At 38.4% G+C, this 17000-nt stretch overlaps 1 protein-coding gene across 1 annotated transcript in view; it reads left to right on the forward strand.

Moving 5' to 3' along the window:
• GNPTAB (N-acetylglucosamine-1-phosphate transferase subunits alpha and beta) overlaps positions 1-9353 on the forward strand; it is a 58953-nt gene extending 49600 nt beyond the window's left edge. The window contains exons 19-21 of the mRNA XM_090272612.1: positions 1961-2128; positions 5591-5681; positions 7637-9353. Of these exons, the coding sequence (XP_090128738.1) occupies positions 1961-2128; positions 5591-5681; positions 7637-7714 (337 nt within the window). The 3' untranslated portion in view covers positions 7715-9353. The remainder of the gene's footprint in view (positions 1-1960; positions 2129-5590; positions 5682-7636) is intronic.
• The last annotated feature ends 7647 nt before the right edge of the window (positions 9354-17000 follow it).

The following is a 17000-nucleotide window of genomic DNA, read 5'->3' on the forward strand; positions in this document are numbered from 1 at the left end:
TTTTCTTTCTTTGCCTGGCTTATTTCACTAAGCATAATTCTGTCTAGTTCCATCCATGTTGTTGCAAATGGCAGGAGTTCCTTCTTTCTTTCTGCTGCATAGTATTCCATTGTGTAAATGTACCACAGTTTTTTGATCCACTCATCTACAGATGGGCACTTAGGTTGTTTCCAGCACTTAGCTATTGTAAACAGTGCTGCAATGAACATAGGGGTGCATAAGTTCTTTTGAATTGGGGTTTCAAGATTCTTCGGGTATAATCCTAGTAGTGGAGTCATTGGTTCAAAAGGCAGTTCCATTTTTAATCTTTTGAGGTAATTCCATACTGTTCTCCATAGTGGCTGCACCAGTCTGCATTCCCACCAACAGTGCAGTAGGGTTCCCGTTTCTCCACATCCTCGCCAGCACTTGTTGCTTGTTGATTTGTTGATGATGGCCATTCTGACAGGTGTGAGGTGGTATCTCATTGTGGTTTTTATTTGCATCTCCCTGATGGCTAATGATGTTGAGCATTTTTTCATGTGTCTATGGACCTTCTGTATGTCCTCTTCGGAGAAGTGTTTGTTCAGGTCCCTTGCCCATTTTTTAATTGGGTTGTTTGTTTTCTTGATGTTGAGTCGTATCAGCTCTTTATATATTTTGGAAATCAGTCCCCTGTCTGTGATGTCATTGGCAAATATGTTTTCCCATATGGTTGGTTTCCTTTTCATCTTGCTGATGTTTTCTTTTGCTGAGCAGAAACTCTTCAGTTTGATGTAATCCCATTTATTTATTTTTTCCTTTATTTCTCTTGCTTTAGGAGATGTATCCATGAAGAGATTGTTATGTGAGATATCTGATATTTTCTTGCCTATGTTTTCCTCTAGGACTTTTATGGTGTCACGGCTTACATTTAAATATAATATTTTTTAAAATCCCGCGATACAGTGAGACCGCGATAAGTGAACCGCAATATAGCGAGGGACTACTGTATTTTATATATATATATATATATATATATATATATATATATATATGGATTTCCTACACTTTGGACTTCTCTGATTGTATCCCAGTTAACCTGTGGCTATATCCTTGTATTTCCTGTAAATTGGTAGTTGGATCTAAGCTCTTTATTAGATGTATTTGCTGGGATTTTTTGGTTTTTGGTTTTTGGTTTTTGGTTCTAGCAAGTGTACTCCAAAAGCCATGACATCCTTACCGACTGTTTTAATGGACCTTCAGTTTAGTGACTTCTGCCTTTAAGGCAAAACAGTAGAAAAGCACCACTGTAATCTGCTTTTTGCAAGAGCTCTAGCATCTTTCAGCTTGGTTGGAGAAATATTAAGAAATCATCAGCCCTTGCTTGTATGGCTCAGTGAATTGAGTGCTGGTCTGGGAACCAAAGGGTCGCCAGTTGGATTCCCAGTCAGGGCACAGGCCTGGGTTGTGGGCCAGGTCCCCAGTTGGGGGCACTTGAAAGGCAACCACACATTGATGCTTCTCTCCCTCTCTCTCTCCCTCCCTTCTCCTCTTTCTAAAAAAAAAAAAAAAAAAAAAAAAGATATCATGAAACCCGTAGAATCTATAACTATAAGGCTATCTAAATTATCTGTATACTATCAGTGCAGAGCACTTGGTTTTAGGTACTTAATTTTTTCCCTGGTTGCTAACAAAATGACCCAGTTAGTAAACTACATTTATTGAAGACTTACTTGAGGACATGCTAAATGGAAATCATTAATTTATTCCAAACCTAGAAGGCCCTTTTCAAGATTATCTTTCTTACTTCTGTTTTATAGGTGAGGAATATCCAAAGAAAAATTTTACAGAACATTGCTGCACCAGAGAATTATTTTAGTAAATATAATATCTTAGGACATAAGTCTATTTAAAATATATTTGGAATCCACATTTTCTTGTTTTGTGAGTTCAAGATCGTCCTTATGATAACCAGTAACACTTGGTCTCTGTTTTCCAGGAAGTTTGTTTGCCTGAATGACAACATTGACCATAATCATAAAGATGCCCAGACAGTGAAAGCTGTTCTCAGGGACTTCTATGAATCCATGTTCCCCGTACCATCCCAGTTTGAGCTGCCAAGAGAGTATCGAAACCGTTTTCTTCATATGCATGAGCTACAGGAATGGTAAGTGCTCATGGTTTGTATACCTGTGTGTGTGTTTTTGTTTCAGAGTGATGAAATTTCTTTAATGTGTTGCTTGCTTTATAATTTCCTCATAAAATATACTTCCAGTTTTTATTGCGCTTAATTGTTGAAATACATTTTTTATTGAGCTCACTGGCTGAGAACATCTGCTGAGCCTTATTCATTGTCATCGCTACCGTCAGAGTAGCTACCCCGTTTCTTGAACACCTGCTATACCGCAGACACTGTACTGGGCAATATAGTTACTCTGCTCTCACAATTAAAGGCACCGTTATTGCCACGTTACAGATGAGAACATGGTCATAGAGGCTGAGTGATTTGCTCAAGGTAAAGTAGCTGATGAGTGGCAAATCCAGCCTGATATCCCACCCCGCACACATTCTGCTCTGTTTCAAAGCTGCTTTGTAATGTTTCCTTTGTCTTTTATTTTACGACCATTTCCAACACTTAAAGATGATTTTATCATTCAATTAAGGAAGATTTATGACCCCTTACCTGCCCCACCCCCATACCGTTGCCAGGTACTAAGAATACAAAGGCACAGAGGTATCAACCAGTGCTTTGGAGCAGTAAAGGAGACGTTGTGAAGGGGTGTATGTGAATTAAGACTTTTCTTCAGAGAATGAGGCTCCCTAAGAGAGATGTTTTTTTTAGATGTTTGTCTTGATCGGACTTCATTATTTGGAAAGATAACTAACAGTAGTGTGGGAGTTGAACTGGTGAGGAAGCTGTTTGGAGTGAGGTAGTTTCATCTGGGAAGCAGAGGCAGGGAGACAAGTAATAAGCATTTCCGTTGTCCTGAAACAGGCAGCCAAGGTTTGCACCAAGGACATAGCCCAGGGAATAAAGAGGAGGAAGGAGACAGAATTAGGAGAGATTTGAGAGAGGAAATTAGCAGAACTCTTTGGGGTCTTGGAGTTGGGTGAGACAATCAGCATGTATGTTACTGGTATCTCTATATGGTTACTTTGATAAGGAGAAGCTGTTGCTAAGGAATGGGTCTTATCTTTCAGAAATTACCAGAATGGCTTCTCATCACGTTCAATCTCCTTTAGCTCAGAGAAAAAAGATCTTGGATGGTTTAAGTGTTGACTCCCCAAATCCAGCCTGTGACCAAATTTACTTCAAGGACTCAATTAAGTAAGAAAGGAGTGGGCTTAAGAGCAGTTTGAGAGAGCTTTCATTTCTGTGTTGTACAGATGAGAGGAACCAGGTGGAGGGCATTCTTTGTAGGTCCCTGATCTGGGGCTGCTTCTTCCTCATCCTGCTTCTGCGTCATCTCTCACTGCTGACCCACCAGCCCTGCCCTACTTTCTAGAAATTTGTTTTTCCTCTTTCGTTTCATGACAGTGTGTTCTTGTATTCCCTGTTACTTTCCCTGGTTTCTTCATTGGCTTTCTCCCTGTTCCTCTTCGTCAGGTATAGCGCTTTGTGTACCGTACAGCAGCCTGTCTGGTGTGCTTGTCTCTCCTGTGAGCCCTCTTCAGGGACCGAGATGGTGTCTTACCTGTGTCTGATCCCACAGTGCCTCCCTAGCACACAGTAGGTGCTTAGTACATGGGTAGCTACGGGAAGGTTGGCTCACCTCTAGCCGTTATAGAGTTCAGTGGTTGCTGGGCAGATCATCAGCTGTGTCAAAGAGCTTCTTAGCTCTTTAAATAACACAGATTCTGAATGACACTGTAGACTTTAGAACTGACTGAGCTTGTTGTGATCAGATGTGGGAAATAACAGGAGGATAAAATGTATGGGAGAGAGTACCATTATGACCATGTGACTTGAGGTAGAGGCATCTACTACAGACTGCTGTAAATGAGAATCTGGAGCTCAGCACAGAGGTCTGAACTTGGTAGTTATTAGCATATCTTCCAAGCTTTGTGTTAAGCATTTATTTAAGCTTCATGGTAAATTATTCATTTCTTTTCAAATTACAGATGAGGAAACTGTGCTATACTGCCTCTATTCCCAATATCCTATCTCCAAGTTCAGGTGATTCTACTCTCAGAACGACTCCCCTGTGGCTTGTTTCTTTTCGCTCTCACTGTCCCTCATTCTTTTCTCATGCCTGGACGATTGCGACTGCCTGCCTTTGGTCATCAGCTTCTAACATCATCCTTCAAATGGTCACAATATCCACCAACACACTTGTGAGCACATGCATGCACACACATACACATACACTCACACACACACACACACACACACTTGCCATTTCATTTGCTTTTCCCAATAGAGTATTATGTCCAAACCCTGTTTTATCATTTTCCAGAACAGCTGAAATTCATGGCCACCTGCCTTAACCTTGCTTAGCTCTCCCTGATGCCGCCATGCCTGGCTTCATTCAGTCCTGTAGGATTCAGATTTCCCTCCTCGCCTTCAAGGGTTAAATGTAGTGTCCCCATCTCTGAGACACTTTCCTTGTTTCTATAAGTTTTTCCACAAGACTTTGCTTTTGATAATACATATTTCTCTCCATCTTGTGTGATGGTCAGTTGTCTGCATGTCAGTGACTTCCCAGGCTTATAAACACTTTAGAGTGGGAAAGTCATCTTGTTCACTTCCCTGTAACCACAGGAAGTATTTACTGAGGGACTGAGTGAATAAATGAATATGAATGAATAAATAAAAGTGAATGGAAGTATGTTTTTGCTTAAATGCTAGAAATAACTTTCTTTAGAAGCCTTCTCTGCCTGGGTAACTTTTTAAAATTTTAAATATAATGAAAAAGTGGAACTCATGTTGGAAGTGTATACTGTGTTAACATTTTAGAATTATCTCCAGACAATGTTTTTTGGTTTCACACTGTTTTTGCTATTCGGTTGGCCAAAAAGTCTGTGTGGTTTTTTTCTATAAAATAAAAGACACATTTTTCATTTTCACCAATAACCATATTGATTTGGATATTTTCAGTATGTTAGCTATCTCCTGCATGGTATAATGTTGATTGTTCTCAATTAATGTCTCGATTTGATTGTTATCAACTTCAGTTGGTCTACTCAACCATGGAGCATTGTCCAGCAAGAAATTTCTAGCACGAAACTCCACAAACCATTTTTGACACATTCGATTAGTCACAGCACCTTCTCCATACACTGCACAAATCTTTTTCTTTCTGTTTCAGTTGCATTTTTACCTTTCTTGAAATAATAAAGCATAATATGCCAAAAATGTTGCATATTTTCTTCTGTCTTCAATTTTAAAATGACTACACAAAAATTCATCAATTTTGATAAGTTTTTTTAAATGCACACTGATATGACAGCTATCACAATATAATCTAACAAAATTGTTTTGAATGAAGTTCAAGACAACTAAGCACTACTAGAGCCATCTTACTGAAAAAAAAAATCTTTTTGGCCAACCCAATAAAATGGTATATAAATAAGTAATATAGTGAAACCATGCATAGATCTACATAATTGCTTTCATCTCTCTGAATAGGAGAGCATATCGAGACAAACTGAAGTTTTGGACTCATTGTGTACTAGCAACATTGATTATATTTACCATATTCTCATTTTTTGCTGAACAGGTAAGTTTTACACATTTTATGTGGGGATCAAACAATATTTCTTGGTATATTAGTACCTGATTCTTTTAGAAAATGATGTAAAGTCACAAGAAAATTTGAATTTCTTCTCTTGGTTTATAACATATATCAGTATGTGAAATATGTTTCATAATATTCAGGCATCAGACATAATAGCCTTTTATCCATTTGTCTTCTAGATCCATTACCAGTATTATTTTTACCTGGAACTCAGTAGGTTAAGCAGCAGACTTCAAGCTAAAACCGAAAAGCTCTAAATATTTTTAACCAGAAAGCACCTATAATTCTCATGTGATACTATTTCCCTTTTTTTTCTTATAACATTTCTAAAAGTGACTGAAATATTTTATCTTCATTTTTTCCACTTAAATTGCTTTGAATTGCTGAGAGTTACCTATGTAGGCAACACACAACCTCCTTCAGGTGAGGGTCCAGGAGGAAGAGGGAGATTTCTGATGTAAAAAGAAAGGGGCAAGAGAATCCTTGTTAGGCCACATGTGAGAAATGCTCTGAAGGAAAAGGATTGCAGAAGGAAGGGAACGGCGTCTGGACTGACCTGATGTGCACAGGGCAAGTGGAGCTAGTCTCAGCCTCCTTTCAAGACGGCTGTTGAGTGGAACTTTTTTTAGCTATCACTTATGGGAAATTTACACTGAATTTACTTACAACCAAGAAGGAGGAGGAGGAGGAGGAGGAGGAGGTCAAAGTACTGAGAGTGCCTGGGCTCCCTGCCACAGAGGGAAGGAAATTCTGCAAATGGAGAATTGTGCAGGCGAGCAGGACTGCCATTTAACCTTCACCTGCTTTCCAGGGAATACAAATCTTGTTCTTGATATTTGGTGCCATTGTTCCTAGCAGGTAAAAATCTTAAAAGGATTGTATGCCCTTTTAGCCCAGTGAGGAACCTGTGAGCCTGCGGTGCTGGCCTGCCCGTAGAGTAGGGGAGGTGCCGTGAGTGAAAGGAGCAGCTGGTGGCAGCGGAAGGGAATGGCTGGGGGGATGGGAGGGTGGGGGCAGGGATGGTGTCAGTCTTTCATCTGTGTCGTTTATACCAGCAGAGAACAGGGAACCCAAGAGGGGTGAGAAGGGAAGAAAAGAATGAATCTCCTCTCCTCTCTGGCACCCTGCTCTTTTCCTATTTGAATCAAATTCCTTAACCTCTACCATGCTCACAGTCAAACCAGCCAATGTTGCCTCTCCCTCTGCCCCAGAAGCCCAGCTCATCGTTCCAACCATGGGGGGTTGTGCTTGTGCAAAGCCTTGCTTTCACCTCAGGATGGAGGAGTAGACAATAGAGTCTGAAACTGAAACCATAAATACATTAATTTTTTTCATCAAAACTTTATTTTAATGGTGGTCAAGTTTCTATATCAAATAGACTGTTTCCATGACAAATATTTATTCAAATGATCATTTTGCCTTGTAACCGATTCATAAATTGGGTATTACTTCTATTTTCAAATGATTGTTGCTGTCTTTAAGTATAGATGGAAATGGTGATAGGATTTTAATATAGGTTTTTAAAAAAATTTTTAAAGAAGTCTGTCTTCCATATGTAGTCATTTTCAAACCTGGAGCCAGCATCTTAATGGCTAAAAAGAGCCAGCTTCCTTCAATGGAAATTCTGACTTGACAGATACCTTGAAAATAAGTATGCTTAGTAATCACTGTGTAAAAATCTATAGCTATAGGTCTTTAAAAATGAAGTTAAACCAAAATAATTTTAATCCTTGTGGGTTTAAATATCTTGTGGGTATATTGACCCTACAAAGCCAAACAAAAGTAGTAGTTGATTTTGTTTTGGGGGAGGAGTAATGAGACTTGTTTGCTGTCTTTTTTATATATTAAGACTGGACATGGTTAAGGTCATATGAGTCTCAGAAAGTTTAAAGTTTGTCACATGGAAATTAAAATTTTTTTCCTGTTTCATCATTTAGTTAATTGCCCTTAAGCGGAAGATATTTCCCAGAAGAAGGATACAGAAAGAAGCAAGTCCTGACCGAATCAGGGTATAGAAGATCTTCATTTGAAAATCATCTACCTCAGCACTCACTGAGCATTTGAAAGCTTGACATCACAGAGGTGTCTTAATGATGTGATGCTTGGCCAGCTTGGCCTGAAGAAGGAAAAACACCCAGTACAATACTCGTTTTGTGGCGTGAAGACAGCCTACTGACCAGGAATTGTTTAACCAGCACACTGAAAACTTATGTGGTGAACAGTTCTGAACTGGTTTTACCTTTAAAGCATGTGCGCATGGACCTGTCATTCGTTTAATGAAAAGACTCACTGACAAGAGACAGCTGCCAAGTGCCCATGGCAGCCACTGCCGAGTAACTTTAACAAGAGAAGCCTAGGCCAGCCTGGGATTCCTGAGAGACCGCAGTTGTTGCATTCCAAAGCCTTTTGCTATGGTTTTACATTTTTGGTCTTTAGGTTTTCCTTTTTTCATTTCTCATTTTTAAAATAAGTAACTACTAAGTTAACTAGTTATTCTTGCTTCTGAAAATAATGAATTGGAACGTCTAAACATTTTTATAGATATTATTTAAAGAATGCAGTAATATCATCTCCTATTGACTATATCTAAATTATGAATTTTATTAATGTTTAAGACTCTTAAGTGGGCTTAAATAACCTACAACTACTGAAAAGCTCAGTGACCGACATCTTAAATTCTTTGTCCTTGTTTACTTTAGCCCCTCAGAATACTGTGATTTTATATGGCAGCCTAATTACAAAGGGCTAGAGTTAAGTAGCAGAGCTACTTTTCAGATGTAATTATGTTTTGGAAATGTACATATACAAACAGAAGTGCCTCATTTTAGAAATGAGTACTGCTGATGGTATTGGCACCTTATCGTGTTGTCTTTTTATATACTCATCAGTATATTCCAACTGACTTCATAAATGCAGGGATCAGCAAACTTTTTCTGTAAAAAGCCACATAGTGAATATTTGCAGGCCACATCTGTCTCTATTGCATTTTCTTCTTTGTTTAGTTAGTCAAAAACATTTTTTTAATCTTTAAAATTGGCAAAACCGTGGTTAGCTTACAGCTCTACAAAAATAGGCCACCAGCTGGATTTGGCCCGCAGGCCATTATTGGCTGATCATTGGGATAGAGAATTTGTATTTTTATGTATGATATTCAGCCATATTTTATTTATATCATTATGTAGTGGATTTCTGGAGACCAGATTCCATGAGTCCAGATTCCATGAGTCCTTTTTGAACTCTGACAAGTATTTTAGATCAGGATCTCAACAGTATTCTTTCAAAATGGCACACATGTTTTGTAAAAAAGAACTTATAATGTAAATATTGTGTTTGTGCTGTAAGAATTATGTATTTCAAAAACTGATGTCATATTTCAAGAACTGAAGTCATAACAACTTACCTTTTGTCTGATGCTTTGATTTTTAAATCTTGGAGGAGTACTTCTATTGTTATCCAAATTCAATAGTAACTTGAGTGCTTATACAAGTATGTCAGGGTCTGTGCTAAACACTACTGAAAATAAGTGGAAAGCAGTGTAAGGCTGTGGTAATATTATAATTTATTGGAGAATGTCATTTTGTAGGGAGAGATTAAGTTCTAAATGGGATTTATCATATGGTAAAAATTTAGGGGTGTCTGGGTCATTTTAAAAGTGACATTCTAGGAAGGTAGAGAAATAATTGCGTGTGATGGAAATTTCTGTGGTTTAGGGAATATAATTCATATCTAGTTAGAAATGTAATAGATAATGGGATGAATAATAGAATCATAGAATATTCATAGAATCATTCATCTAATGATTCTGTAGAATCATTAAGGACAGAGGAACCTCAGAAGTTGAGTAGTGAAGCGGTTTCAAAATTTTAAAGCTTCAGAATCGTTTTAGTTCAAACAAATTATGTTGAAGGCCAGTGTATAATACAGAAGAAGGAAAGCTGCTCATCTTGCTTTTCCCCAAGGTAGTGCCTCCACACTTTCAGGCCTCACAGGCAGAGTTTCATACCTGTCTGGATCATGCCCTGAATTTTATCTTTGAGGACACCAGATTAGGAAGATTATGTGACTTGCCCAAGGTCTGACATCCAGTTAGAGGCAAAGGTGGATTGCAGCCCATATTGTTTCTTTTTTCCCATCCCCACCAGGCCATGTTGACTCCCCATGACATAATGTCACAAGCAGACGAAGCACCCACTCTGCAGTCAGATTCCTAGGGTTTGAGTCCTAGATCCTAGATATTGTTTGCTATGATTCAGTTTTCTAAAATGTAGGAGGTGGCCCCGGCTGCTGTGGCTCAGTGGATTGAGCGTCGACCTGCGAGCCAAGTGTCGCTGGTTCAATTCCCAGTCATGGCACATGACTAGGTTGCATGTCAGGTCCCCAGGTGGGGGCGCAATTGAGAGGTGACCAAACAGTGATATTTCTCTCTCTTTCTTTCTCCTTTCCCCTCTCTCTAAAAATAAATAAAAATAAACAAACAAATAAATTATTTAAATAAAATAAAATGTAGGAGGCAATACTGGTGTCTAAAGGAAATGACATCTAATGCACCCTGCTCGGTGCCTGGTAAATATCAATGGTTATGATGATAGTGGTGAAAATTTGCCTAAAGGATCACTATCCATGCTAAGGGTGAGGTTTTTAGGGTAGCCAGGATGAAATGATTACATTGCCCTTAGGTAAGTGACACATATTTTAATTTTAAAAAATTGTTTTTGCCTATTTTTTCCAAAAGTGCTTCCTCTACCCCCAACATTATTCTACACATACCATAAACTATAAATAATGATCTCAAGGATCTCAAAGGAAAATATAATCACAGTTCAGGTCATCAAAACATTTAAGAGAGGAACAGCACCAACCCCACAAAAATTCTTCTAAAGTGTAGACAAGAGAAAGAAAACATTCAACTCATTCCTTGAGGTCAGTACAAACCCACACCAAAGCCTGGCTCAGTTACCACCAGAAAGGAAAACCATAGGCCATCTATCTCATAAATTCCAAATGAAACACTAATAAGCCAAATTTAGTTATTCCCCAAAGGAGAAGTTTTTTTATGATCAAGTTGAGTCCACTGCAGGAACACAAGTTTGGCCCAACACTTCAAAGTCAATGTAATTCACATGACCAGAATCAAAAAAAGAAATTGTATGATCATCTCAACAGACCTTTCTTTAAAAAAGATTATTATAAACCTTAAAAGTAGTCTAGCACAATGACTTCCCACCTGTTCAATCGTTATCAAGATGCTGCCACATTTGTTTGCTCTATTCTTTTTATTCATTGATATATTTTAAAGTGAATCTCAGAATTCAGGGAGACAGGAGTACAGGGCCTCTGTCGTTGGGCAATGAAGGGGCTTCTTGTCAGTCTAATTTCTCCTTCCCATTTGCCTTAATAATACCTATGTCTTACTGAGTACCTTCTACGTACTAAGTGCTTTATGTTTATAATCTCATTTCATCCTCATCACATCCCTGTTTTACCTTTGGGGCCTTACTAGTTTAAGTGCCTAACTATTAAGTGGCAGAGCACCAGCTTTTGACCTAAGTAACTCCAAAATTTACTCTGAGCCACTAATATTCACTTAGATTTGCAAGGGACAGTTGTAACTCAACCTGCTTAAGGAAAAAAACAAGGAAGGGTGAAGGAGACAGGTACCCTACCAGGACTGTTGCTCAGTACAGCCCATCCCTGCCTCTATGCAAGTCAGCTTTTCTCCCCATTGTGGGTTCATAGCAGCTCCTGGCTCACATCCTTCAAGAAGCAGGAAGCTTCCTCTCTGGCTCCAATGTAGAAAACCTTGGTGGAGATGAGTTACTCTGATTGGCTTAGTCTGAGTTTTTGGCCAGGGTGGATGGAGACTTTTACCAAAAGAATAGGGGGAGGGGTTCTGAGCTGCCCCCAAACACTAGCTTCGTGGAATAAACATTGGGTACGCGTGGAAGAACAAATTTCTGGATTAATTACTCAAGTTGAAGGTAAGCTGCCATACTGAAAGCAATTGGAAAAGTCAAATCAGTTGATTAGAAGACAGTGAACCTTACAAATTTTTCATTATTGAAAGGATTCAAAGAAATGTTTGTAAAGCATCAGTATAATACCTGCCACATAATACTCTATAAATGGTTCACAAGTATGGTTATTATGGTTCACAACTGGTTCCAAGTTATCTTTATGATTTCCCTTTGCTTTCCTCCCCTGCCAGTCTCCCCTATGGCCACACACCGCCAGCCACATCACATTTCCCCAAACACACTATGTATTGTACTTTTATGCCTCTATATCCTTTCAAATGCTTTCATTATTGCTTGATTTGTCTTTTCCTTTTTACCTGTTAAACTCGTACTTCAAGGTCCATCACTAATAGTTCATCTACGGAGAAGTTTTCTAAGAGACTGACTATATCACCTTGTGTTCTTTGATACAATAAAGAAATAAGGGATGGAATGTTTAGGCTTTCAAATGGCCGTAAGAAGATTCTATACAACTGGTTACTAAAAAAAAAAAAAAAAAAAAAAAAAAAAATTGTCAGGAATCCAGGTAATTAAGGTAAATGGGCGATGATATATATGGAGGAGTATTAACAATGTGGTCTAAGAATTAGCACTGAGACTTGAGCTAGGCAGTCTGAGAGTGTAATCAAGTCAATAAAACCCTGAAGCCTTCGTTTGTCACGTCTTAGATAAAGGAAAAATAGCTTCTAGTCAAGATGAAGGTGTAGGTAGACAAGCTTTGCCTCTTTGAGCAACCACAGAAAGAATTACAACCAGATCTCAAAAACAAATAATGAGAATTTCAGAAAATTGAGCTATATGGAAGTCTGACAACCAAGGATTTAAAGACCCACATTCATCCAGACAGGTAGGAGGGGCAGAGATGCGGTGTGGCATGGAGAAGCAGTGGCGTGGCAGCAGAACGGACAGTCCCACATTCACATGCAGTGGATAAAAGTCGAGGGGCAGCATATACCCTGGGAGTCAGTGATCCCAGCACCAGGCCAAACTGAATAGCCCAGGGTTACAGCATGGGGGAAAATCAACCCACATTACTTCTGGTTGCAAAAACCAGTGGGGGTTGTTAGGGCAGCGGAAGAGACTGTCAGATTTTTGCTGCTTAAAGGGCCCACATGGCCTTAGAACATACGCAAACCCCAGGTCAGCAACTGGAAGGGTGCTAATCACATATAGGAAGTGGGTGAAGTGACTGGAAACAGGGTGAATGCTGGGCAAATCTCCAGTAACTAGGCAGCGACATTGTCCCCTCTCTGAGCACCCTACCACAAACAGAACCAGAAAGCTGTGTAGTGGGTAGCCCCACCCTGGCAATTACCTAAGGCTCCACCCCACACAGTGTACAGGTGACTTTTCTACATAGGTCACGCTACTAAGAGAGTAAGAGCAGCTCTACCTAATACACAAAAACAAACACAGAATTGAGGAGGCAAAGAAATATGGCCCAAATGAAAGAACAGAACAAAACCCCAGAAAAATAATTAAATGAAACTGGGGTAGCCAATCTATCAGATGCAGATTTCAAAGCACTAGTGACAAGAATGCACAGATAAATGATTGAGTATGACCACAAAATAAAAGAAGTGAAGGTTATACAAAGTGGAATAAAGAAAAGTATATAGGGAACCAACAGTGATGGGAAGGGAGATGGGATTCAAATCGATAACTTGGAACATAAGGAAGAAATAAACATACAACCAGAACAGAAGAGAAACAAAAATGGGGAGTGGGGGGAAAGGTGATGCTTAGGAACCTCTTGGATGACTTTAAACAGAGCAACATCCAAATCATAGGGGTGCCAGAAGGAGAAAAAGAAGGGCAAGAAGTTGAAAACTTATTTGAAAAAAAATAATGAAAGAACTTTCTTAATTTGGCAAAGGAAATAGACATACAAGTCCAGGAAACACAGAGATTTCCAAAAAAGTTGGACCTAGAGAGGGCCACACCAACACACATCATAATTAATATGCCAAAGATTAAAGGTAAAGAGAGAACCTTAAAAGCAGCAAGAGAAAAGAAGAGAGTTACCTACAAAGGTGTTCCCATAAGACTATCAGCTGATTTCTCAAAAGAAACTTTGCAGGCAAGAAGGAGCTGGCAAGAAGTATTCAAAGTGATGAAAAGCAAGGACCTACAACTTATATTACTCTGTCTAGCAACGCTATCATTTAGAATGGAAGGGCAGATGAAGTGCTTCCCAGACAAGGTAAAGCTAAAAGAGTTCATCATCACCAAGTTATTATTATATGAAATGTCAAAGGGACTTAAGAAAAAGATCAAAATTATGAACATGAAAAAGACAACAAAGTCACAACTATCAACAACTGAATCTAAAAAAGAAAAACAAAATCCAACTAAGCAAACAAGAATAAGAACAGAATCATAGGTATGGGGATCATTTGGAGGGTTATCAGCTGGGAGGGAGAAGGAGGAGAATGGGGAAAGGGTGCAGGGATTAAGAAGTATAACTGGTAAGAACAAAATACAGAGGGGGCTGTTAAGAATAGTATAGGAAAGGCAAAAGGGGATACCAGGAAGAGCGGGGCAAAGTGGAAAAAATTGGGACAACTGTAATAGCATAATCAATAAAATATACTAAAAAATGAGTAATTTAAAATAAATACCAATAAAAAGACTTGCTTGGGACATCTGCCTGATTAACTTTCCAAATTATGCTTTGATTCTTTCAAATTTCTAGGAGGCTCCTTTGTTTTGGTGAGTGGAATATAGGGGGAATGAAAGAGAATCATGAGAAAGTTATGTTGTTTACAGAAGAAAGCGATAGAATGATCCCAAAGGCAAGATCTAGGGCAACAGGTAGAAGGAAAAAATAAAGAAGAGGTGTAGTGGGAAGGCAAGCAAGTAAGAGAGACAGTGTGACAGGGCAGCTGCTATTAAGCTCTCCTATGCGGACCTGGAGAGAAGGGGATTTTGGAAGTTGAGAACAAACAAAAGTTTGAGGTGCAAAAGGTCACTTCACTATATTTTTAATATAATTAGTTTCCTTTGTCAATTACAGGCAAAATTAGATGGGCCAAGATGTGAGAGGTTAGTCTCAAGATAATGAGACTAAGGAGTCTCAAGATAATGAGACTTTCAGAGTCCTAAACCAGTCTATACAAGCAGTTTTCCTTTTGATTAAATAGCTGTTGGTTTCTTAGATCCTTTTTGAGAAATGCTTCCATAAAGACTCAGAATGCCTGTGACATTTTATATAAGCTAAGTCAGTCTTATATATGAAAGAACTGTTATATTTTTCATTCAGAAATGCACATTTGTTAATATATTATAATTTTTATGATTAAAGTCAGCATTTTTTGTTATTAAATGTGAATGGCACTGATAGGCATACATACATTTGATACTGAGGAAATAGTGTACCAGTGACTCAACAGAAAAATTATTAAAAGTAATAAAAGTGTTTAGCAAGTTGTTGGATGTATGAATAAGGTCAATTTAGAAATCAACTAGATTTTTGTATACCAGCAGCAATTAGAACAAAATAGCAATAAAATGTTATTTATAAATAAATGCAATAAAAGTGTAAGCCCTGCAAAGAGAAAAAAATTAACTTTATTGAATGATATTAAAGAAGTTTAAATAAATGGAAAACGTACTATATTCAAGAATAGGAAAACTTGGTTCTCTCCAAATTGATTTATGGATTTACAGCAATTCCAATAAAAATCCAGCAGATTTTTTTTTATTGAACTTGGAAAACTGATTCTAAAGTTTACTTGAAAAGCGAAAGTTCAAGAGTGCACAGGCTACTCCTGAATAAAAAAATAATAAGATGTGAGACTTATTCTATTAGTTACTAACGCTTTGATAAAGCCAGAATGATCAAAACTGATTTTGGGACAGGGATAGGCTTACTGATCAGTGGAAGCAGACTCAAAAGCATACAGAAACTTGATGTAGGACATATGTTGTAGGGAAAGCATGCATTATTCAATAAATTGGTTTTCACATAAGAAAAAAATTAAATCCTTCCTCACACCATGCACAAAAATTAATTCTAGATGAACAAATACTTAAAAATGAGAACAAACCTTTATATTTTTATGACATCAGAATAAAGATACAGAAGTCATAAATACCCAGCATGTATGAAGACCTACAAAGCAATGATACATGCTATTCAACTGAAAAATGAGCAAAAGCCAAAAATAGATATTTTAGTGAAAAGAAAAATGTCTAATAAGCATAATAAGATCTTAAACTTATGCATGATTAGAGAACTATAAAAGAATATCCCAAAGATAATTTGCACCTACTAGAATGGCAAAACTAAGAAATCTGATTATACCAAGTGATGATGAGTATATTGAACAGTGGCGACTCCCTATGTTAGTGGGAGTATAAATTGGAAGTGAATTTGGCATCACTGAGTACCATCTAACGTATGACCTAGCAACTTCACACATAGATACTCTGTAAAAATTTTAGCATATATGGATGAGATGAGGACATTTATAATAGCATTGTTTGTACAGGCTGCAATCTTAAAATAACCCACCGGTCCATGGACAAGAAAATCAATGAATAAATTTTGGAATCGAGTCACAATGGGATATTATACAATAGTGAAAATGAAAGAACTATAGCTACAGGTCATAATATAGATTTTCAGTAACATAATGTTAAGCAAAAGAGTGGCAGAATACTACATGGAACATGGTACCATCATCTGTACCACCCAAATACAAACAGAACTAGACAGGGTTGTTTAAGGACACATATATGTGGTAAGGAAACTTAGAAAATGGGAGGAGCGAATATTTACACAAACTCCAGGATAATTGTTTAAAGTATCTCTGAATGGAAAATGGGGGAATGTGATGGAAAGAACTTTCTGAGATTCATTGGGTTCTGGTAAAATTTCACTTCACAAAATAGGTAGTGTGTTTATCATATCTCAGAACTTACATATGCTTTTGCAATTTTCAAATACTATAAAATTTTAAAATTTAAATTAAAAAAAAGGAAAGAAACTGGAAAGGAACAGGCCAGAAACGTATTAGCACAGGCCGGTGGCCGCAAGGCGCTCTGCGTCTGGAAGTCTGGTGATCCCTCACGCAGGGCGGGTGGAGCCCCGCGACCCGCTTCACGCATGCGCGCTGCGACCAGCCAATCAGCGACGCTGCTGGGCCAGGCGAGGCTGGCTCTTCTGCTGCGTGAGTTACAGTTGCTTCAGAGGAGCGTCGAGGCTGTGAAGCAAACCTGGGCTGTGGAGCTGGGGTTGGGGAGACGGGAGTGCCAGGGACAGCTGTCAGAGACATGTAATTGT

The sequence above is a fragment of the Furipterus horrens genome, unplaced genomic scaffold (genome assembly GCF_987537825.1).
Source record: "Furipterus horrens unplaced genomic scaffold, mFurHor1.1.pri manual_scaffold_4, whole genome shotgun sequence".
Classification (NCBI taxonomy): Eukaryota; Metazoa; Chordata; class Mammalia; order Chiroptera; family Furipteridae; genus Furipterus; species Furipterus horrens.